Source organism: Adelges cooleyi, unplaced genomic scaffold, assembly GCF_023614345.1.
Source record: "Adelges cooleyi isolate 19-005CV unplaced genomic scaffold, UGA_ACOO_1.1 ACOO_flye_CR_arks_rails_tigmint_CR_PRNA_108, whole genome shotgun sequence".
Lineage (NCBI taxonomy): Eukaryota > Metazoa > Arthropoda > Insecta > Hemiptera > Adelgidae > Adelges > Adelges cooleyi.
In genome coordinates this window covers 12,604,988-12,628,221 of record NW_026095761.1, presented here as the reverse complement: position 1 = coordinate 12,628,221, position 23,234 = coordinate 12,604,988, and the positions used below count along the sequence as shown (strand labels likewise).

At 29.5% G+C, this 23,234-nt stretch overlaps 1 protein-coding gene across 4 annotated transcripts in view; it reads left to right on the top strand.

The window, feature by feature from the left end:
* LOC126847436 (diuretic hormone receptor-like) overlaps positions 1-21,834 on the top strand; it is a 131,148-nt gene extending 109,314 nt beyond the window's left edge. For 2 of the 4 annotated variants that reach the window (XM_050587654.1, XM_050587653.1), the window contains exons 12-13: positions 12,331-12,384; positions 19,578-19,691. In XM_050587654.1, the coding sequence (XP_050443611.1) occupies positions 12,331-12,376 (46 nt within the window). In that variant the 3' untranslated portion in view covers positions 12,377-12,384; positions 19,578-19,691. Of the gene's footprint in view, positions 1-12,330; positions 12,385-19,577 lie in introns of all 4 variants that reach the window. The other 2 variants (XM_050587652.1, XM_050587651.1) reach the window with 1 other exon arrangement.
* The last annotated feature ends 1,400 nt before the right edge of the window (positions 21,835-23,234 follow it).

Sequence of the window (23,234 nt, the reverse complement as noted above, 5' to 3'; positions counted from 1 at the left end):
CAGTGATTTTTTCATTTTTAGTTTAAAAATGCCTACTAACATTGCCTAAATTGTCTGACCACGAAAAACCGCGATATTTCCTTTCTGTCAGCTTATAAAATAGTGATAACGATAGTATTATTAACTACTACAACTAGCCGCATACATTTGTTATAGTAGCTATACGGTTAAGCAATCAATATAATCGCTCGCTGAGTATGGTAATTATTATTTATTAATAAAATTCGGTTATAAGGTAAAAGTAATAGGTAATACAAAAGCATTTTTTAACAACAATGAATTATAATTCTGTGGCTTGGTGCAAAAAGGGCCAATGTCACTTTTTGCAACTTTCGGAAAATGAGCTTTGAAGTTTTTATTTTCCATTAGGCTCTATGTTAGTTTTTTTATCAAACTGTTCATGAGTAATTAATTGTTTGGCCTCAGAGTGTGATTTTTTCACAGTATATAAAGAATGATTCAATTTTCGCAATTAGCGGACTAACTCATTTATGCACAAAATTGGCATTGACCCTTCTTGCTCCAAGTCACAGAATTATTAGGATACCATTGTACATTGTAATACAAAAAATCATTTAGTTCTGTTCCCCGAAAACAAGTACAGAGAATTGTTGACGCTTTTTAGTAAACGGCGTTTTCAACTGTACCGACTAAATAAATACTTACGGTGCGAAAATAATAACTATGCGGTGCTAAATAAATAAAACAACTGCTAGTATTTCGTACTAACCTTTTTTTTATACTTCCATAGAAATATGAGTGTATGAGCTTAACCCAAATAATGTGTTATTGTTAGTGAAGAAACTGAAAAACGACATCGAGCGTTGCGGTTACAAAAAAAAAGTGTGAATACATTCAACGTGTCATTTAGTAGCAAAACGTAGTTACCAATTACTCGAAATGAAGATTCTAAAGATTTCTCTTGTTTTAATGACTATGATTTGTCTGTCTGTAACCAACGTGCCGGACAACTCGATGGAAGCACAAGGTTTGGGCAACTCTTTGGAAGAAAACAATTGGGAAGAATCATGGGAGAGAGTAACGGCGGATCTCAATGATCACTTCGCTGATGTGTTGGAGTTAGGTTTGCCAGACCGAGGTTACAATGGAAGAAGAATTTTGACCAGAAACGAGATCATGGAAAAGGATCCCAAGTTTGTAGCCAACTATTTTTTGACCTTGGGTAATGAATTGGAATGCAGTTTTGTGTTCAGTGCATTAGTACACGTGTATTTGACAAAGGCTAACTCGTCGGAACAGCTGGGAGAGGTGACGTTTACCGAAGAAGCCGCATATATGGTCTCCTTCGCGCTTGGCAGCGAAAATTCGTCGCTTCTGGATGTCATGTGGTTGTTATATTTATACAATTCACAGATAAACGAGTCGTCCAGGATGGGAGACGCCTTTGTCGACTTTAGAAGTATACTAATAGCCTCAAACGACGCCTTGGAAACAGTGCTTGAACGGTTCACCGAGTCAAACGAGTGTAAGGTGTACAACCAAAAAACTTGTGAAGTCGAAGAAGTCAAGTACGTGGACAAGATCAAGGAAGTCGCGCATGGGCTAAAGACGAGCGTACCGTTGACACTGGATTGGAACAAGCTAAGATTTTCAGTTCAGCGACAAACTAATCGTTATAATTACACAAGTGAAGAAATGTCGGGCATTGGTCTTGACCAGTTGCGGTTGTCACATCTAAAGGAGAAGAAGGATGCCATTGACGATTTAATAAAACTGTTTGGTGGTCAAGTGAAGAGCGGTCCTATAGTGAACCATTTCCTCGAACTTTACCGGTACACTTATATTGTTAACGTGCCACTGCATGTATACATTACCTCATTTATAAATCTACATAACCATGTCATAACTGTTTTCAAGGCGATACTCATGAGAATCGTTATTGTATATTTGATGAACATGAAGCAGGTTTTAACATCTCATACAATAACACAACAAATGTATTTCCTAAACCAAATTTTCGTCAGTTACGTCCAAAAAATGATCACTTCTTTGTACGATTTAGCTTTTTTCATTGGACAACTCGAAGATAAAGATTTGCAAAGGATAATAGAAATATTCGATACTTTTCTTGTTGGTAAGGTCACAGTCTCCCAGCTTGATAAACACATTAGAAGTGTATATAGTTCACTAACAAATATGACGTCTAATAATAGCGTATTAGCTGCTTTTTGCAACCCTTTGAACGAAAATAATTTAAGCAACTTGATTGATGTTGGTAAAATCGCTAAAAAATATAACATGGATTATTCAAAAGACTCGGATTCGGCGCAAAAAATAATTTCAGTCATTGATACATACATCAGAGAAATCAAGAAAATAAATTATGGTGTCGACTTAAAAGTACACAACACGATAGCGCGTCTTAAGGAGTCCAAACATTTTCAACTTTTGGTTGAGCCGCCAACAAGTCGCTGAAAATTAAACGATTATATAAAAATATCATTAATCTATAAAATATGTATTTTATTTTAATTTATAATCTTTGAATTAGATAAAAACTTTATTTAAGTTAAACGCATATATCCAAGAAAATTGTATTAGTTATTGAAATTAAATTAATGGCTTTGTTATATTCTAATTTTCCAATGTACACTTGTATTAGTATTATGTTATTTCAGTTTCAAAAATAAATGGCAGATCATATTTTAAAGCAACGATTAAGGTTTTTTGTGTTTAAGAAATTATACTCTCCATGTTATACTTTTTTATATAAAGAAGCGGGATGAATAAAATACCCTAATATTGAGTAATTTATACAAGTTACTGATTAAATAAATTGTAAAAACTAGTGAACAAACTGAGAAAACGAGTAAACAAGTCAAACCTTAGAGTCACGTTAGATAGTTAATTAAATTGAGTAGAAGAGTAAATGAATCGTCTATAGTTGAGTAAACGAGCAAAAAGTATTAGTGTACAAACGCAATATAATACAATTGTGTTATTGTGAACTAAGAAACAGATAATAATTTGTTACTATACTTACCTATGAATCGTAATTAACAATAGAATGAAAACAATTTTAAATATCTTTTGGCTCTTGATTCACTCACATATAGCAAACTAAAAATTGGTAATGCTCAATATGTAATTTTTGACTTTTTCTGGGGGGAATTTCCTGAATAATTAAAAAAAAAGTATTGTTAACAGATTTATGAACAAATGATGTTAGTTATCGCCCAATTTAGATCTACCTTCAGTCCAATTGTCAAACTTTAAGTATCAAATTTCACCTAAAAGCAAGATAACAGAAAAAGCTTCCCCCACTTCTATAGGCAAGGATTTATTATATTTTTATGGTTTATCGGTCGTAATATAAGTTAACATATTATGCTATACAAATTTGGACCTCATTCGACTATTTTTAAAAAACGTATGGAGTGCCATAACTATTATAAATTTGAAAACATTAGTTTTATTTGTTGTGTTTTGTGTTGATTTTTATGGGGCCCCTCATTTTTTTTCTAGGGTACTTTCCTCTATGATGAATAAAATGTAAAAACACACTTTTGTAAAAAATAAAGCTTCCTCGGCAAAAAACAAATTAGTCAGAAAAAAACGAGTGAAGAGCTATTACAAACAACAGCTGCTGTTGCAGTGCTCCTTAGCCTTTACCTGTTAAAATTTTTAATATTGTACCGCGAGAACAAGTAAAATATAGATTTATTTGTGTAACTCGTTATTTGTTAAAGTATTCAGTAAACGATGTTATCCCCTGTACCGGCCAAATAAATATTTATGGTGTTAAATGCGTAGTTAAACCAAAAATACAGCTGCTGGTATTTTCATGCTTCCATAAAAGTATGAGCGTATGAACTTAATATAATACAATTGTGTTATTGTAAGTCGAGAAACCGAAAAACAACATCCAGCATTGCGTTAACATTTTTACAAAAACAAATAGTGTGCATATAACTGACGTGGCCAGCAATACGTAGTTACCAATACACAAAATGACGACTCTAAAGATTTCTCTTGTTTCATTGGTAATGTCTTGTCTGAGTGTCACTAACGCGATGAACGACCAGTTGCACTTTACGAAAGGATATACGAGGGCAATGTTTTCAAGTGCACAGTCAGCCATGCAAGACCGAGGTTATATTGGAAGACGAAAATTAAGCCCAGACGAGATCCTGACGAGGAATTCTGAGTTTGTAGATCATTATATTTCGACTTTCGACGATGAAATACATTGTAGTTTCGTGTGCAGCGCACTGGTACACGTTTATCTGACAAAATTGAACTCGCCAGAACTGACAAAGTTAACATTCACCGAAGAAACCGCGTACATAATCCATTACGGGCTTACCACAATAAACATACGGGATGGTAGCAAAAAGTTAATGTTTTTGGACGTCATGTGGTTATTATATTTATACAATACACAGGTAGACGAGTCTTGGGGGTCGGGAGATGCCGATATCGAAAATACAGATATTCTATTAGCCTCGAACGCCGCCTTGGAAACAGTGCTCGAGGAGTTCACCGAGTCCTATGGCTGTACGGTGTACGACCGAGAAACTTGTGTGGTCGAAGAAATCAAGTACGTGGACAAGATCAAAGAAGTCATGCATGGTCAAACGACGGAGTCCAACAAGGCAAGATTTTCAGCTCAGCGAATCCATAACCATCTTTATTGCATAACAAAAGAATACACAAGTAGAGAATCGTCGGGCATCGGACTCGAACAGTTGCGGTTGTCGCATTTGAAGGAAAACACGGACGACTTTGATGATTTAATAAAGACTTTCGGAGTTCGCGTCGACAGCGAACCTGTAGTGGATTGGTTCCTTAAGCTTCACCAGGACACTTATATCTTTGATGTGCCACTGTTCAAGTACATTAACTCTTTTATAGCGCTACAAAACCATGTCGTAACTACTCTCAAGGTCGTGTTCTTGAGAATCGTTATTGTGCATTTGATAAACATGAAACTGAATTTATTAGCATACAATTCAAAATTAAAACAATTCTGTATTCTAATAAATCAATTTTACAGCAATTACAACCAAAAATTGGTCACTTTTCTGAAAGATTTCGCCTCTTTCGTTGGACAGCACTACGATCAGCATTTAGAAAAGGTTATACAAATACTTGAAACGTACGCTTGGAATTACATAATAGTCTCACTGTTCGATGAACACATTAGTAGCATATTAACTTTCATTAAAGAAATGACCTCGGACAATAGGGTTTTAACTAAATTTTCCGACCCGATAACGGAAAATGATATCGGCAACTTGTGGATGATTGATGAAATCGCTAAAAAATATAACATAAATTATTCAAAAGTCTCCGATTCGGGGCAACAAATAATTGCAGTCGCTGATATGTACATCACGCAAGTCAAGACGAAAAATCGGGGAGTTAACTTCAATGTATACACCTCGATAGTGCGTCTTAAGGAGTCTAAACATTTTAAACTTTTAGTTGAACAGGAAACAGACGATGAAAATAAAAATATTATTTAACTATAAAATATTTATTTAGTTTCTAAATTAAAATCTTACATTTAGATAAAACAATGTTTAAGTGAAAAGTAGAATTCATTTATTGGCTTTGTGGGGTTCTAATTTTTAAATGTGCCCTTGGATTATTATAATGTTATTTCAGATTTAAAAATAAATGTCAGAACATATTTCAATGCAACGGTTACCACGTTTTTAGTGTTTACGAAAATCAGTGAATAATGTGCAAACAAATCAAGTAAATTAGTATGTTGTTTTTAAATCATAATCGTATGATCTAATAATTAGAATACAGCTAATGGTTACTCCCAAACCACGGGATTAGAAGAATAAAATATTATCCAGCGTACTCTTTTTTAATGAAGCAAAAGTAAAAATACTATTTTGTAAAAACATTATTCCCTCAACACCGCATGGAAGCAAACAATTATAATTTTTAAATATGTAAAAAAAAAAATCTGACCCGAAAAGAAAAAAATTGTTGATCTATGACAAACAACATCTGCTGTTGCAGTGCCCTCAGCCTTTACCTTTTAAAAATTGAGGTACGAGTGTATTCCGATTAAATTGACATGTCTTCTCTGTCGACTTATAAAATAGTAATAACGATAGTATTATTAACTACTACTGACAAAGGCTTACATTTATGCTAGTAGTTTCATCTATATTGTTAAGCAATCAATTATTTATTAATGGAAACTCTTTTAAAAGTTAAGTATAATAGGTAATAAAAAAAAATTCTTAATATGAATGAATATTAATTATTATTAATTATTAAATATTGTAATGCAAGAACTTTTTTAAATTTAAAGTAAATGTACCGTTAAAACAAGTTAGATAAAAATCTCACCCGAAAACAAACAAGTGTTGAGCTGTGTTATTATTAAATGTCGTGTCCGGTGGAATTTTTGACAATCTAGCCAACTATAAGTTGATGGACAACAGCTGCTGTATAATTCCTCTGCCATTTCCTGACAAAAGTTAATGCGGGTTACCACGAGTGGGATGCACAACTCTAAACTTGTTGGACCACGCAAAACCATTAAGTCGGCATGTCTTCCCTGTTGGCTTATAAAATACTCATAATGTTAACAGTATTATTAATTACTTCAGCGAGTTGCCTACATTTATGCTAGTGGTAGTAGAAATTTATAATTTGTTCGAAATTCAGGTGAACAAGTACAAGCCGAGATTTAGGTATGAAAACCGATAAATTTTTTCAGTAAGTTAAAATGTTAATTAAATAACATGTACTTCAGTCTCTTCTTAGTGTTTTCGCTAAACAGTACTATTTTGTTTTTCACTCAAGTCTCGTATGACGATTTTGGAGTATTGGTTTTACTTTGCAATCACTTGCATTGTTATTATTATTAGCATTATTATTATCATTTGGGATTATTACCGTAAACGTGTTTGTGCAAAAGTTTTCGCCAACACCATTCGTTAAAACTTTCAAATATCCAAATTGTACGCATCGATAGCATCGTGGTTTGCCGCAGAGGTTTTTCTCTTGACGTTGAATATGTTATGTGTTTAACACATTATGCGACTGCGGTAAAATTCGAAAACTTTTCAGGGCTTAGCCGTGCAGCATCACGGTGATGTCATGCTATAATAACCGCATATAAGCGTTTAAATCGTTTAATTACTATACAGTCCCACGTGACAGGGACGGAGCATGTATGGAACGGGGAGAGGCTACAGGTCTACAGAGAATATTATAACCGAATGTGATAAATTCACATTCGACGTGAGTCTGTAGATGGTATTGAAGATTACTTACTTACTTAGTACTTAGTAAGATGTACTACACATTGTTGCAATGGAAAAAAATGTGTTTAAAACGATATTGACATAAATATGTTGTGTTATGGCCGAGAGTGGGGAGAGTTAGCTGGAGAAGGGAAAAAAAGGATAAGACAGGAAAAGTAGAATAGGATGTGAGAAATGACCAGTAGAGTGGGTAGGTAGAGGAAAGGACAGAAGAGTTGTAGGGAAAGAGAGGGGAGGGAATGGATGGGAAAGAAATGAACATAAACATAATGATATACGAGTATTAGAAGCTATTGGGTGCGGTTTATTGTTATATTAAAAATTCCTTCTTATACAGGCAGGTATAGCATAAGACATATTCACGACACAATGTTTTTATTTTTATGATAAGAATTCAAACTACTAGTATTGATCGTTCATCTTTTCTAATAAGTCGTTGCCGTTGACCATTAAGTAATTCAGAACAAACACCGAGAAATATGTTTCAAACACAAGTTTTGTTGTTAATTCACTCGCACACTGCAACATAGAACGTTTACTAGGTTCAGTGTACTCATTTTATCCGGTTTTTTGATAGTTTATAAAATTAAGGTATTAACACATAATGTGTTAGTTTATTAAGGTTTATAAAAAAAAAAAAAAAGTTTGCCTTAATATTTTTGAGAAAATCCTATATGGTATATTCTAGATCTACTTTCAGTTTAATTTTTAGGCCTTAAACCCTAAAACTACACCTACAAATCGAAAACAAGAAAAACAGTTAAAAAACTATTATGAGCGAGAAGAGCTGCGTTGCTCATTGATTGTATCGGTAACTATTGTATTACTACAATAATATTACCACCAAATTAATAATTTAAAGAATAATCTAAAATTGTTCTATAAAAGTAAACGTGTAGTTTATGTTAACATTATCTAGGCGAAAACTATGGGCAAATACCTACCTTTGGTCTTGTGAACGTAGATAAAAATATTATCAAGGTGTGTGGGTTCGTGTCGGTGTTGGCATAGTACACATTAGTCAGCTCTTCTGGTTGGCTATTATACTAGTATACTACAGTATGACTACGATTATGTCGAAACTGGAGCATATTTTGAATAATTCATATTTTTCAAACCGCGAATAAGGTTAAACAATTCTATAAAAAAAAAATAACCTAAAATATATAATCTAATAATAAATTCATAACCTTTTATAGTGTTATGGTCAAAAATGCTATATGTGTATTGTAATATTGTGCAGTGTTATGAGCATAAAAAAAAAATAACTAGGGCACGTTATTCCGGTAATATGAGGCTTGTGAAAATTGCATCTGTCAGAACATTTTTACAAGTACTTGTTGTATTTTATCACTTTGTTTATCACGTACTAGATAAAAAAAATGAAACCGACCCAATATTGATTCTTGTTAGGCGTTCGCAGTGTTACATAAATAAAATGCATCTGCCAATATCTCATAATCCGGTCATAGTCCTTTCCGGTGCTCGGCAAAACGTGTTCAGCATTAACACAAAAGTAGATTATATTGTCTTTCCAAGTCTACGAAAGATAAAAAAAATAATAACCAAACGATTCTATACTTTCCGCACGTACTGCAATTTACATGATATTATAGCTAAGCGTGGACGAGGACAACACATAGATTTGATTCGATGGATGGAACCTAAGACGAAACTCGGAGAAAGAAATAAATATATCTGCTAGTATTTGGCTTAAAAATAAAAATACTTTACTTAAGTAAAGGTAGTTTATTGAGCCAACAATTTAAAAATTCTATTCTTTCCTGTTCTAAATTTGGAAATTCACTCAAAAAATGTACATATTTTTCAACTTAAACTTAAAGCGCTCAACAGGATAAGGCACTGATATTCTCTTCATATAATTGGAATTTTATTGTTTTTTTTCAAAAGCATAGAGCTTGGATCTCTATCGACTTAAAAAAAACTTAACTTAAAGTATAATTTGCTGCAAATTGTTAACGATCGGAAACCAGTTTTGAATAGCCCTTTTAAAGTTATTAACGATTAATACTACACTCCACCTTTCCTTCCATGCAAAGTTTTAAAGTTGAATATTTCTTAAAGTAACTATCCAAAACTGGTTATCGGCCATTCATAATTTTCAGCAAATTAATCTTGATTTAAAAAGTTAGTTAAATTCTTGTTCAAGTTTCAAAAATCGATAGCGCTCTAGAAAATACTAACAAAGGTAATCTTATAGTTTTGTACTATAATATATTAAAAAAAAACAATTTTTAAATTACAATTATTCTCTGATAAAACTTTTAAGATAAAGTATAATCAACACACGTATCAGCTGGAGGTGAATACATTATTTACTCAATGAGAAAACTAATAATAACTGGTATGCTGATAAAATAGTAAATTGATTATAAAAAAATATTATTTATCTAATATTATGATTACAATTTAATAGGTCTCCATCTAAGAAACTTAAAATTTACATTATCGCGGTTATACGGCACTTTGGTTAGGCAATTTGGGTACATTCGTGTATACGAGTTATTATTTTGCCAACTAGCTTGTTATTAAAATAATATTACATTGTATTTTAATTACATTGCATTAAAGTATACATGTATCGTTTAAAATCTGATCTCTTGATAGAATTGCAATTTAATATTTTATTAGATTCTCCAGAATGCGTATTCGAATGTTTAATGTATTGCTTAGAACAAGATATAAAATATTTTATTTTACTATCAATAATAATTTTTGTTTATAAAATATGTGTCATTAAATTTAGTTATTTATATTGAAGATTTTAAGACTAGCTGTAAAAATTAAACAGCGAGGACTATTATATTGGGCCAGCCGAGTTGTTTCTCTCCCAAATATATTTCACCTAATCAAAACATCCACCAATATTACATTTAGAGTCAACCACGACTTCTGTATGCATCTAGGTTTTATGTTATTAAAAACGGCAACCCCAAATTCAATAACAATAAATTCAATTTCCATAAAATAATAATCTTCTTTAATAAAAAAAAAAAATAGATAAATGATTCGAGTAAATCCGTGTTGACTTTTATAACTTTTTTAAAACACATCACATAATTGGTTTTCTATCAAAAGTTTGCGCTTGCTACCGAAATAAATAACTGTAAGAAAAACAATCGGTTTCGCCGAAACCATGGCCAAGATGAACTAATGATTATTGCAAAAGACAGGAATGTGTAACAATAAACTGGCAAAGCAGAATTACTGTTACTTGTGGCATAATACTATTATCGTTAGGTATTAAATATTAATCAATTACATTAATAATTATTTGATTGTTCATAGCGTTATTATTAAATCATATTTATTGTTATTTTTAATTATTATATAAATTATTTAATCTTTTAGCACATCGATTTAGTTTTGTCCATTCGGTTAAAAAAAAAAATAACAATATTTTACAATGGTTTTTAATTAAAAAAAGTATGATTACACACTTTTTTCATTAATTTATTCGCCATTCGGGTGGCGTTTAGAGTAATTACTATCCGGCTTAAACGACGAAGACGTTTATTGTTTGCCGCTCTTAGTTTGTCTGGATAACCTTTCGAATAGGCCATAAGCATATAAGAACGCAATACTTACCGAAGTCAGTTGCTGCGATTAACACTTGATTCGCACACCAAAAGCACCTGCATTGTATATACATTATTATACATAATATATTGTATTATATGATGCGCACGGTTTGGAAAATTTTTATTTGAAAAAATGTGTATGATTTATATTTTATATAAACTCGGTTTTTGCGATTATAATTTTGCATAACTCAATTTCTTTTACATTGACAGTAATGCGTCCCTTTCTGAGAAGTAAAATCTAATAAACAGTTAAAATTGATGTAGTCGGTTATTGGATTTCTTAGAGGTGCATACAAGTAGATTGCATTTTGCTTACTAAGAAAACCCGTACCTGAAATTAACGCTAAGCATTGGATGTCTATCGCAGAAATTTGTAAATGTAAATATTACTCAAGTTGAATGCAAAATATGTTTCACCGTTTGCGCGGTAAATTATACAATAAAATAATTATAAAAATTCATATCATACTCCTATAGCGATTGATTCGCAATGATCCAGTAAATATGTTTAGTAAATATATTTTAATTATTATTTTGCATACTATAATTAGAGGTTAACTGAAATTTAGAAAATTGTATATGGTCTCATCCAATAAGTGTTAGAACCCCACGAACTTAAGTTGTTTAAATGCTCATTTATTGGTTGTAGGTATTGGTTAAGCTGTTATTATTACAAATATTTTATATTTCATCTATTCCAATAATATAACTTACTTAACGCATATTGACTATTGGAAATAAAATTTGTAATTTTTATCGTTACAAATGCACTCTACAAGTATATAACGTGTACATAATACATTTATCTATAGATTTTATGTATTGTAATAAAAAATGTTTACCGACAAAACTACTTCAAAAACGTCAGCGATGACGACCCACAAATCTCGCCTTTTGTTTAGCTTTTAGCAGCTATGATATAGGTATATGGTAAAAATAACTATTGCTTCGAGTCCACCCTTTTAGACCTGTCAGACTGAAAACCTCTGACGTTAGTTTGAATTTAAAGACTAAAAAAAAACATAATAATATAGTATACATTTTGCAATGTCAGTCAGATTTATCGCTATAAATATACACAATCAATATATAAAACAAATTATTTAAAATATCAAATAAGAAAAAAAAATACATCATTATAAAAAGCAACCACTTGTCGTATTAAACGTTTGAGTTACAGGTCGAGTTATATCATATTGTTTGGGTGGAAATTGTCCAAAAAACAAAAAGCAGTAAAATCATTGAAAAATACTAAAATATCATATTCAAGTTCTGAGCCGAAAGAAAACAATTCTGTTTAGTGATATACCTATTGTAGTAAACGATTTGGTTGTAAATGAATAATATTATAAACAATATACACTATACTATGGCCTTATGCTGTTTTTATTTTTTTATATCCAAGAAGCAAACGTGCTACGCCATAACATTATTAAATATTGTAACGTTCCGTTTTCATGTTTTAGGCCCAGCGTGCATATAGGGGAAGAGAAAACAGCCGGAAACGCCTAAGACATAAGGTAGGCTCCCCGGAGTGAATGCATTTTTTGCTAATGCGCTTTATAGACATATACACACAGGGTGGTACATTTAACGTAACACACTAGTTGTCGCTTGCAACAATAATTGCCGTTTTGTAGTTTATTTCTTTTTGGACAAATTTTCGCTTGTGTTATATTTTTTTACAATAATACCTATTGTTGAGCCGCTAAAATTACCATCCGCTCTGCCCCAGTAGAGCTCTATCGACTTTTGAAATTTAAACCGTAAAGTATTTGCCGAGTATTGACTTTTTGATTAATTCATAACGACTGATTATTAAATGATTAACAATGGTTCGATGCAAATTTCGACTGGTCCATAACCAGTTTTGGATAATTAATTTTAAAGTAATTCGAGTTTATATTTAGCACTAGGCGATCGAGTAGCTTGTGCAGAGAAAACTTATACTACATTTACCTTATAAAAACTTATAAAAACTCATAAAATATCAACGTATCCGTTTAAGTTTCGAAAATTGATAGATCTATAGAATTAACCACAATTTTTAATATGGTTTAATACCACAAATTAGATTTAAAAAAACCAGACGGTAACATTTCATAGTTAAGTGTTTCGGTACAGTAAATTAATTTCTAGAATGTGATCAAACATTTATTTATATATAAGCAGCTTCTTGTTATTATTGATTTGCGTATCTACAGTGTATATATTATATTTTGTATCTGTATAAAAGTGCATTTTGAGTGGCTAATTAATTAAAATCTGGGGTATAACGATAATATTATAAACATGAAATAATCAAGTTTCCCGTGCAAAATATAATATGATGGTCGTATTATAGACCTAGTTCTCGATATCGTTGGACTGGTTTAATAATTTAATATATATATATATATATATTATATATACATATCTATTTCCAGAAATATCGGATATTAAATACAGTCATTAAAAAATGTTTATTGTTTCAACAAGTTTTTGGTTTATTGCAAATAGAATCTAGTTACATAATCACAGACACCCGCCCATAATATTAGATGCACAACATAGGTGTAACCTCTTTCGAGGAAAAAATAGCCGAAAACCGGAGTTTAACTCGATTTAATTAAATGGTTCGACTATTAAACTAAATTGCATTCTCTTGTTTTTTTTTAAAATATTTAATACTCACACACATAAACGTGTGGCAATAATTAGTCGGCACTAATAAAATAAATATACAAGTAAAATATATTATTACGTTGTTAATGGAAAAATCAAAAAAAATCTTTTGACATAAACTAATTATTATTATCATAAAGTTTAACTGATTTTACATCAGTTTAAAACATATACCTGTCGTTATATGCATTTTTTGTGCATGTAAACAACATTATTTCATTAAATGTTTTGGCTTTGACTCGTAGCTAAGACGCTATTTTTGCTCATAATGCATTTCCTTAATTATACAATCAATACTGTTCGATAGTCCTCAATCAAACGAGATTGTACCGTTAAACAATAAATTTACACTTGAAACACACATTATTACCTACAATTATTATTAGATACAATTCAAATAATGGATATATAAATTTATCAAGTTATAACTCGATTATTTACCACACCAATTAGAATATTATACTTATGTGGTTGATATTTTTATAATTGTAATGGCTTTTTTTTTAAAGTAAAAGTTCTCGTTTACCTACTTAATTGTTTAGAACATTAGATCATTGATTCTTTTAACGTCTCACACTAGTTTACTCTTAAATTATTTAAAATTTTGCAGTTGTTCTTATTCAATACAGTTTTGCTTATGTTTTACTACATTAATAGGCAATATTCAAAATTTTACCTCTTTTAGTATTTTCTAGAGTTTTATGGTTTTTTTAATTTAAATTGTTACATTTATATATTTAATTGAATTTGTAAACTAAGTATAATTTGCTGAAAATTGTGATTGGTCGATAACAAGTTTTAAATAAATAGTTCTTAAGTTATTAAAGATTAAAATGTATTACTTTATCTTCCGTTCTAAACTTAAAACTTTAATCATTTTGAAAGTTTTTAAAACCATTAAAAATTTTCTTACAAATTATTCTTCATAAAAAATTTAATTCAATATATATTTTACCGGAAAAGTACTTTTTTGGGCCAATATTAGTTCATTCATTCCCCTTCAAAGCTAGAAAAACACCCAAAAAATGAACATAATATCTTTCAACTTGGAAGTAAGGCAATCTATAACCTTTTTATAAGAGCCAGTACAATTGGGTCGTTGCATAGTGACGACGGAGAGGGGGAGTCACAGGTTAACAGGATTTTTTATAACTGAAAACAATAAAATGAATTTTAAATAAATGCATTAATGTAAATATGTGGATAGGAAGAATTCAGTAGAGTTTAAACCAAGTACAGTATAAACCAGTTGAGTCCAATACAAGCACAGTATGAAAGTACCGAAGTTTGGACAGTTTCCACAGTGTTAGAGTGATCATCCGTGTTTTGTAATAATTCATACTCATCATTACCAATAGTCAGTTTAACATTATTATAAAAATATTTTTTTAACCTAACATAAAAATTTAATACGATTTTTTTGGTTTTTTCTATAAAAACAAAAAAAGTTTGACTGCATAGTCTTAACAAAATCATTTATGTTGAGGTTAAGGTCTAATTTTCGGACGTTAAGTCTTAACACTTCGCTCGAAAAATAAAAATAAAGAAAAAGTTTCCATCCCTTCCGGGGGAATGTGTTTTATATGACCACATAATTACTATAAAACATTACTTTCTCAAATACGCATCGAAGGTGAAATTTTGAAATTATGAGAGAGAAACAACTTTTATTTAATTAAATTACAAAGCGAGCTGCCCACTATGCGGGTTACCAAATGACACAGCATACTACACTATAAACAAATACATAGGACAATTTCAATTTCACAATACAAATAAACACTATTAAATTTATAGTACAACTGGATAGCAATTGAAATGGATATATATATTTTAAATATTTTTAAGTGTATTTTTGAATCAGCGTGAAACGGGTTTGTTCTTTTTTCATGAATTCGAGTTTTATTAGTTGTTAAGTTGTTTATATTAGAATTCATATATTATATTCAACTTTGTTATGTGTATAACTACATTATAATTAGTGATGGTAATTCTGTCTTAAACATAGAACATCTACTAAAGGAAAAAATGGAGAATTTTAATTCTGGAGTTCACAACGAGAATAACGATAAATTTTAATGCTTTAAACAAATATGTAAAATATAAAAACATTAAATTGTGGCACTATTTACATAACGTGATGAAAAATTACCCGTTTTATTCTTATAATCAACTTGTGTGACATTTTTCTAAAAAATGTCAAACAAGTTGATCAAAATACTTGCAATAAGTATTATACACCTACTAATATGAATAAATTACGAAAAAATAACATTTACCTATTTATTTTTAATCACTTTATTATAATAATATAATACTATTTTATTGAACTATAGCACATAAAACATAAAATAAATGTAATTATTAGTTTGAACAATAGTTATTTTATAGTTTATAATATGTATAAAAATAATTTAGAATGGATAATTAAAGTAAAACACTTTAATTATAAGTTAAATATAAAGTCAAGTGAAGGGTAATTAATTTCAAACAAATAAAAGGCAAATATACAGCCAATGATCATCTTGTTAAACAAAAGTCACATTTACATTTTCCCTGTTTGTTTTGCTGTTGGCACAGGTTGGATTAGGTATTATTCTGAAAAAAAAAACAGCTATATGATCGTTTATATTCATCGGTTATTTTATAAATAAAAAAAATTACCAAATTTAATGTTTATGTGTAATAGTTGTGACTATAAATCAATTAATATAAAATTTAAAATTAGAACATCTCAAAAAATATTATACTTTTTTAAATTAATCTTTTTAGTACATTTATACTATTAGTTAGCCCAAATGTGATATCATTTTCAACAATAGAACTCCATACCTTATGTGTAAGAACACTATGAACATCAAATAATAAACTCTATATTAGTTTAATTCAACCTAACTGTACATGTGTTACAACAAGATAGTAATTGCGATATATAAGTCAATGTCTGATACGAACGTTACCATTAAAAGTCCAACGTCTTCTAAGATATCGACCGGGTCATAGTCAATCAATCACCCTGTATACTACTATATACTGAAGCGCATGCCAATGTTCATGGGACGTAATTTGAGTAAAGTGAATTCGGCCATACGATGTAGTAAATGAAATTATATATATATATATATATATATATAGCTAGGGTCAAATAATTAATTGAGTGAACTCTCATTTCACTGGTAACTCGATGGAGTAGTATTCGTTTAGATAGAGTGAAAATAAACCACTATAAAAGTACAGATAGCAACGATATAAATTCACCAAAATTATTTATCGTACCCACAATGTTTGGCAGTTGGCTAAACGTTCCGTTGTACTTCATTAAGAGTGTATACAAAGATTTTCAAATCGTTCATATACATACTTTGAAACGCTAAGACCATTATTCATTTTGACTTGGTGTGGGATTTCCTTTGCATCGACGCACTTTTAAATTTATTATATTATTCTCATAAGTCGATACGCGACATTATTATGAGAAAACACTGTTAGACTGTTTTACATGAGCGTTTAAAACATGTAACAAATGCTAATACGTTAATGGAAAATTATCAAACGCCAGTACTGGTTACTTTACAAGTACTTACTTAATTATAGTTTATTAGCTTCAATGCGTAGCTGAGAAGGTATCCTTCAATATTGATCACCAATGATGTGTTGAGACAACTTAAGTTTTTAAGGAAACTGACTTAGCTTTGATGCGGATCTGAGTAGGTGTTATTTTTTAAATTATGTATTTTTTTTTTGGGGGGAGGGGGACTGGATCCACGATATCATTAAAACTTTATGGTCGATTTCCTCGTGTAGCAACTCTATAGATTAGATTAAATTTCTCTTTAAAAATAGTTGAATTAGTCCCAAATTTATATTGAATATTTTTTAGACATAGTATTATCAATAGACATTTGACATAAATAAATTAAAAAATATATAAAATACACTTTCTACCGGATAGGGTGGAAACTTTTTATTTATTTTGCTTTTTAGGCCTAAGGTCTAAAAATTACAGTGAAGGTAGATCTAGGTTGGAGATAGAACGTGTGCAGTTTTCTTAAAGATATATAATCATATTTTTTTTTTAAATAAAAACTCTCCCCCTCCCCCCTTAAAATGGAGTAAATCAAACTTTGACCGTACTATAATACAGGTTTCTGGAAATATTTTCATTACCCTAATAGTTTCACATCATTGTCATTAAAATGATTCCATCGATATTTTTGTATTCCTACCACCTAAATATTTACACCGAAAGGTTAATTTGAAAGTGATTGATGTTATTAGTTATAATTAAAAGTAGAATTTGGTCAAAATATTTCAAAATCAAATGTTAAAACACAAATTTATCTCCAAAAACTGACAATAACCCCTCTTGACTTGAATCGAAATTATGTAGAAATTATTCTCTAAAGAAAACACTCAAAACAGAATACACGTTGGCGTTGTGTTATTCGGCTGATATTCAAAGACAAAAAAAAAAAAAATAATAATTGAAAACTATTTTTTTTTAACTTACGTTATTTTTGTTTCCCATCGACGTTTCTAAAATTTCAAAAAAGTTTTACCTAACCAAACCCACCAGGCAAAACAAAAAGGTAGGAAAAACGTGACTCGGAGTGTAAAATATACTATTTTAGATGTATATGATAATATCGCGTGTGTGTATATATACGGAAAGAGTTGCCAGGCTCTAGAATTTCAAACGATCAACTGCTTGTTGTATGTGTTCCAAAATAAAACTTTAAAACTTTCCCTTTGAACTCATCACAGCGCTCGTTTAAACAATATGAACAAATAACGTTGATGATAGTAGTTTTTGGAATTTACATTATCTATTACACGACCTTGACACCCTGTCATTACTTTCATCATTGTATCATTTTGATTTTAATAGGCAAACCAAATATGCATGTTGCCGTTTTATTTTTAAAATGCATCCCTTAAAGCTCTACCCTATTTAACTTGAACGTAAAAACTGTGAGTTTGTTTGACGAATGCTTTGCCTGAATCCATTTTTTACTGATAAAAATATGTTCTATTTGTTTATTTTGATTAACCTGTATAATAGAGTTAAGTGTGGTAATTTTAAATTAAAGGGGCAAATGTAAAAGAAATTTTTTTCCTAAGAAGAAGCCAAAATGTTTATATTTTAACTAAATAAGTATTATTTAACTAATTTTCGTTAAAATTATTTAAATATGATTTGAAAATTGTTTTGAATCAAAAAATATAATTTACATTTTCCCAATCGATATTAAAGTCAAACAATTCGTTTTGATGGACTGCAATTTTGAACATTTGTTTTTTTAAACATATTTTATATTTAAAGGAAAAATACTTTTCTGTTTTATTCTGCACTCTTCATATTATACAGGGTGATCGATTTTGCGTAAGACAATTATTTTCTTTGAATATAATCACAGTTTTATATTGTTTTCTTAGATATTTTAGCTCATGTTTTTTTACAGTATAATACAATATTCACATTTTTTTTATCAATTATAGAGCTCTATCTACTTTTGAAATTCTATTGGCAATGTATATATTTTATTAAACTGATTTACTACGAATTTTGACTGGTCGGTAACCAATTTCGAAATGATTATTTTTAAAGTTATTAAAATTTTAAATTCAGGTAGTGTAGTATAATCTGCACTCCTCCCGTCCTAAATTTTAAACTTGAATAACTCTATAAAAAGTAACTAAAAAAACTGGTCATGGACCGGTCAAAATATTTAGCAAATTAATCTTTAAAAAGTTAATAAAACTTGTACACGTTTACAATAGGTATAGTTGAGTTTAAAAAGTCGATACAACTCTGGAATTTATAAAAAAAAAAAAGATAAATATTCGAATACCGTTAAATGCTGTAAAAGAACATATTATTATATAGAATGTCGGGCAAGAGAAAAACTATAACAAATAGTAATTATTTTCAGAAGAAACTATAGTGTCTACAACATATGGGGACGTTGTGTAACTGATAAAATAAATTGGTGTATTATATAATATTATTAAGTTATTGTTAAAATGTATACGTGTGTGTGTGTTTCAGACTTAACCGGCCATCGATCATAGCCGAGTCGGCCATGGGCAAAGGCAAGAGGGCCTCGACCGTCAGCAGTTCGACCACAATGACATTCATCGTGTCCAACGGTCCGGCCGGCTGTGTATCCGTTACCAACGTTGGTCAAAATCGTTTACTGAACGCTCCACTGGAAAACCCTGTTTAAATACTGTACGATTTATTTTAAATAATTGTGGTCACCCTGTGTCTGGCACATGCATAATTACCCTCATAGACACCCTTAGACGTTTTTGCGCCATGTGATTATTTATCTAATATTATATTATGTATATTATCATAACAATTTTAGACCCCTATTATACGTATTATTATACTTGCTGAATAATATAATATAATATTAGTTAGTCATACTTAATCCCGCCCGTGTGTTTGTGTAAGTTAAAACGATTTCACTGTATTATAGTTAAGTGTGTGAAATTTTGGATAAAAACCTTTGGACTTTTGGAAATCTAAATTTCAATCCAGATAATTAAAAAACTACAAAATTGGACCTATTTAAAAAAAAATAGTCGTGCTACTTTCATCAATTTTCACATTAGTTTTCAACGCGTTTTTAGAGAAAATTTTAGAGCATTGTTTTAGTTTTCAGTTATTTCAAAGGAAAAATTCCAAATTTTAATTGTGTGTAATTGAATAATGTTAATCCTATGAATTGACCGTTTGCGTATGAATATAATAGTTATAATTATAATTATATCTAGGACGAATATACGTAAAGAGTGTGAATTGTGATTTGAATTTTCTCATCCCATTGGTTATTACTAATATTATTCGAGTAAACATTATGTTATAATATTATCATCACGTTGGTGTGCTAACCCTACCAGATATCGTACGAGTTGGCGTTTTCCAAACTGTATTACTATTGTGTGTTTTACAACATTACTTATTAACTTAATACTACTGGATTTTACTTACATTGTACATAAACTATACAGTTCTTACTATACTGTATTAAGATATTCTCTTAAGTGCATCAAGCAACTATGTGTTATTTATAGCATAATATACTAGATAAAAATGATATCGTTAGGCTACTTCTTAAATTAAATAATAATCAAGTCTAGTGTTAAATATGAAACTCGATCAGTTTAAGTTGTATATTTTATTGACGTCCTGTATAGCTATGAAATTGCACAATACAATTTTATAACTTAATATTAATATTTTAATTTAATTTAATTTTTTATTTTACACATCATACGATTTGAACGTTTTAAGACCTATTGTGAGCTTGACTTTATTTTCTTTAAAAGTTCTACGGACAAACTAAATTTCGCTCAGTTTGTTTATTTAAACAGTAACAGTTTTCAATATATTACCATAAAATTAATTGTAATTAAAAGTACAATCGAGTACTGCAGTTGGCTTGCGTTATAATACTGTGAATGCGGTTGGAAAGGGTTTTCAATTCTGATATTTTGTATTATATTAAATTAATTTAATTTTTTCACTCTGCCCTTCGTTTACACCAAGTAACAATAACGAATATTTTCTACACTGTTGGAGATATTAATATTTTGTTTTTAGCTTTTTTACCGTTTCATTTAAATGACATTTCAGTTTCTTGCGGACAATTAATAACCTGCGTTCTTATATTATAATACACTATAAATATATTAAATAAGGTCAGTTAATAATTAGGTATAGTAATATAATATTATTTATTTATAAAAGAAATGTTGGATTGGACCTATCAAATTAACTCAATATAGGTTTAACAATGAAATTGTAAGTAATTTTATATGGTTCATGTAGGTATATGGGCGGTAACTGCATTTTGACAATGTTAAGTACTTGTACATTTGTACTGTATATTTATAAGTGTAGTTAGTCAATGAGTTTGTTGTAAAAATTATCTATTATATTAAACTGAAATTTGCAAGAAAAGTTTGTGATTGGCAAATCCGGAAAAGGCGGAAAGAAATATTTATGGCGACAATTGAAGGGTTGATCGCGATACTTGGCTCAGGATAGGTTTTTATTTTTTAAAAATTATCTCATTAATCCCACGAACAACTGGTTAAAACATGTTTTTAATAAGAAAATCAAATACCATTTGATTATTTCCATTTATTATATTCATTAATACATATTTAAGTAATATAATATATTGAGTGTTTTATAGTTTTAAGTTTATTGTATTATTATAATAATTGCATTATCCTGTATATTTAAATACGGAGGACTCCCTGTCGATGACTATAAATTATAATACTATGCTTATCCATTAAGAAGATTAAAATTGTGTGTGAATATAATAATAATGTGACATGTATGAAATAAATATATAACATAATATTAAAAAACAAACAGTTGTATTACACTTTATTTAAATTTATGTCTGCCTTGGTTTTTCTGGATTATTGCATTTGAGTCGTTTTTTTATCTACAACGCCAACGGAACACTCACGCCATAATAATATATTGTAAGTATTCAACTGTTGTCAAATATTAAATAGACCAATAACTAACTGACGATTAGTCAACATGGTGTTAAATAAACTATCGAGAATCAAATCTATACAGCAATTGATGAGTTATAGATATATTTAATATGATATATATATTAAATTATGTTTTAATATCTTTATAAGAGATCACAGAAAAAAAGTTTCCATAAGAAATACATATATATTTTTTTTTTGCAAAAAAAAAAACATATTAAGACGTAATACTTGACATGTAAAAAAAGTTCATGAGTACATGTTTTGGGTTATGCATCTTTACACTACCACTGTTTAATGATACGGTTAGTCAAGCGGCATCCATTAAACGGTATCGTAAAACCAATTATGACTGTTAAAAAAAATATTACAACAAAATAAATAACTACAAGTTCCATAAAAAATAAAGTTTATATAATTGTCGAAAACATAAATTTAAATAAAAAACGCTTATGTACGCATCAAATTGGCTTCTATAAGTACATAAAGCTATAATGGTTTCCATTAAAAAAAAGTAAAATTGTTAAAGTTCACTGTTGCTCAATTCTAGTATTATATAGATACATATTAATAAAATATATGAAGTTTTTGTTTTGTTTTTACTTACCTGTTTAATTAAAACTCTTTACTAAATCATATTAATAGCAACATACATTAAAACAATAATAATTTTAGTTTTTTAAAAAAGAAGTACAAAAAAATACTTATTATTAATTATTATAACAATTTGTGAAAAGGTTTTTTTATTTTCTACACATAGCCATTTTGAGAAGTAATAAGTACTTGTCACTTTTATAAAATATGTAATACAACATAATAATAAAAAAATATTTTAGCCACCAATAAAATATTGTAGATAAACAAAATAAAACCAAAATTCAACCACGTTATATAATTTAATAATCATTTTTTTTTTTTTTAAATAAAACTTGGATTATATAGAGTGGTAATAATTAGTTTTGAGTGTCATGAATTGGTGTCCTTTTGGTAGTGGCAATGTGCTAAGGATAGCATAACTGTTTATCATGAGTATTGTTATGTAAAGTATACGTTAAAACTTTATTAATCTAAAGTCAAATTATGCAATTACAATTCATTTGTAAATGTCGACATTTATTTATAAATAGGAGCGTTAAACTTTAGGTAATAATATGATGTTAAGTAGTTCCGCTTGTAA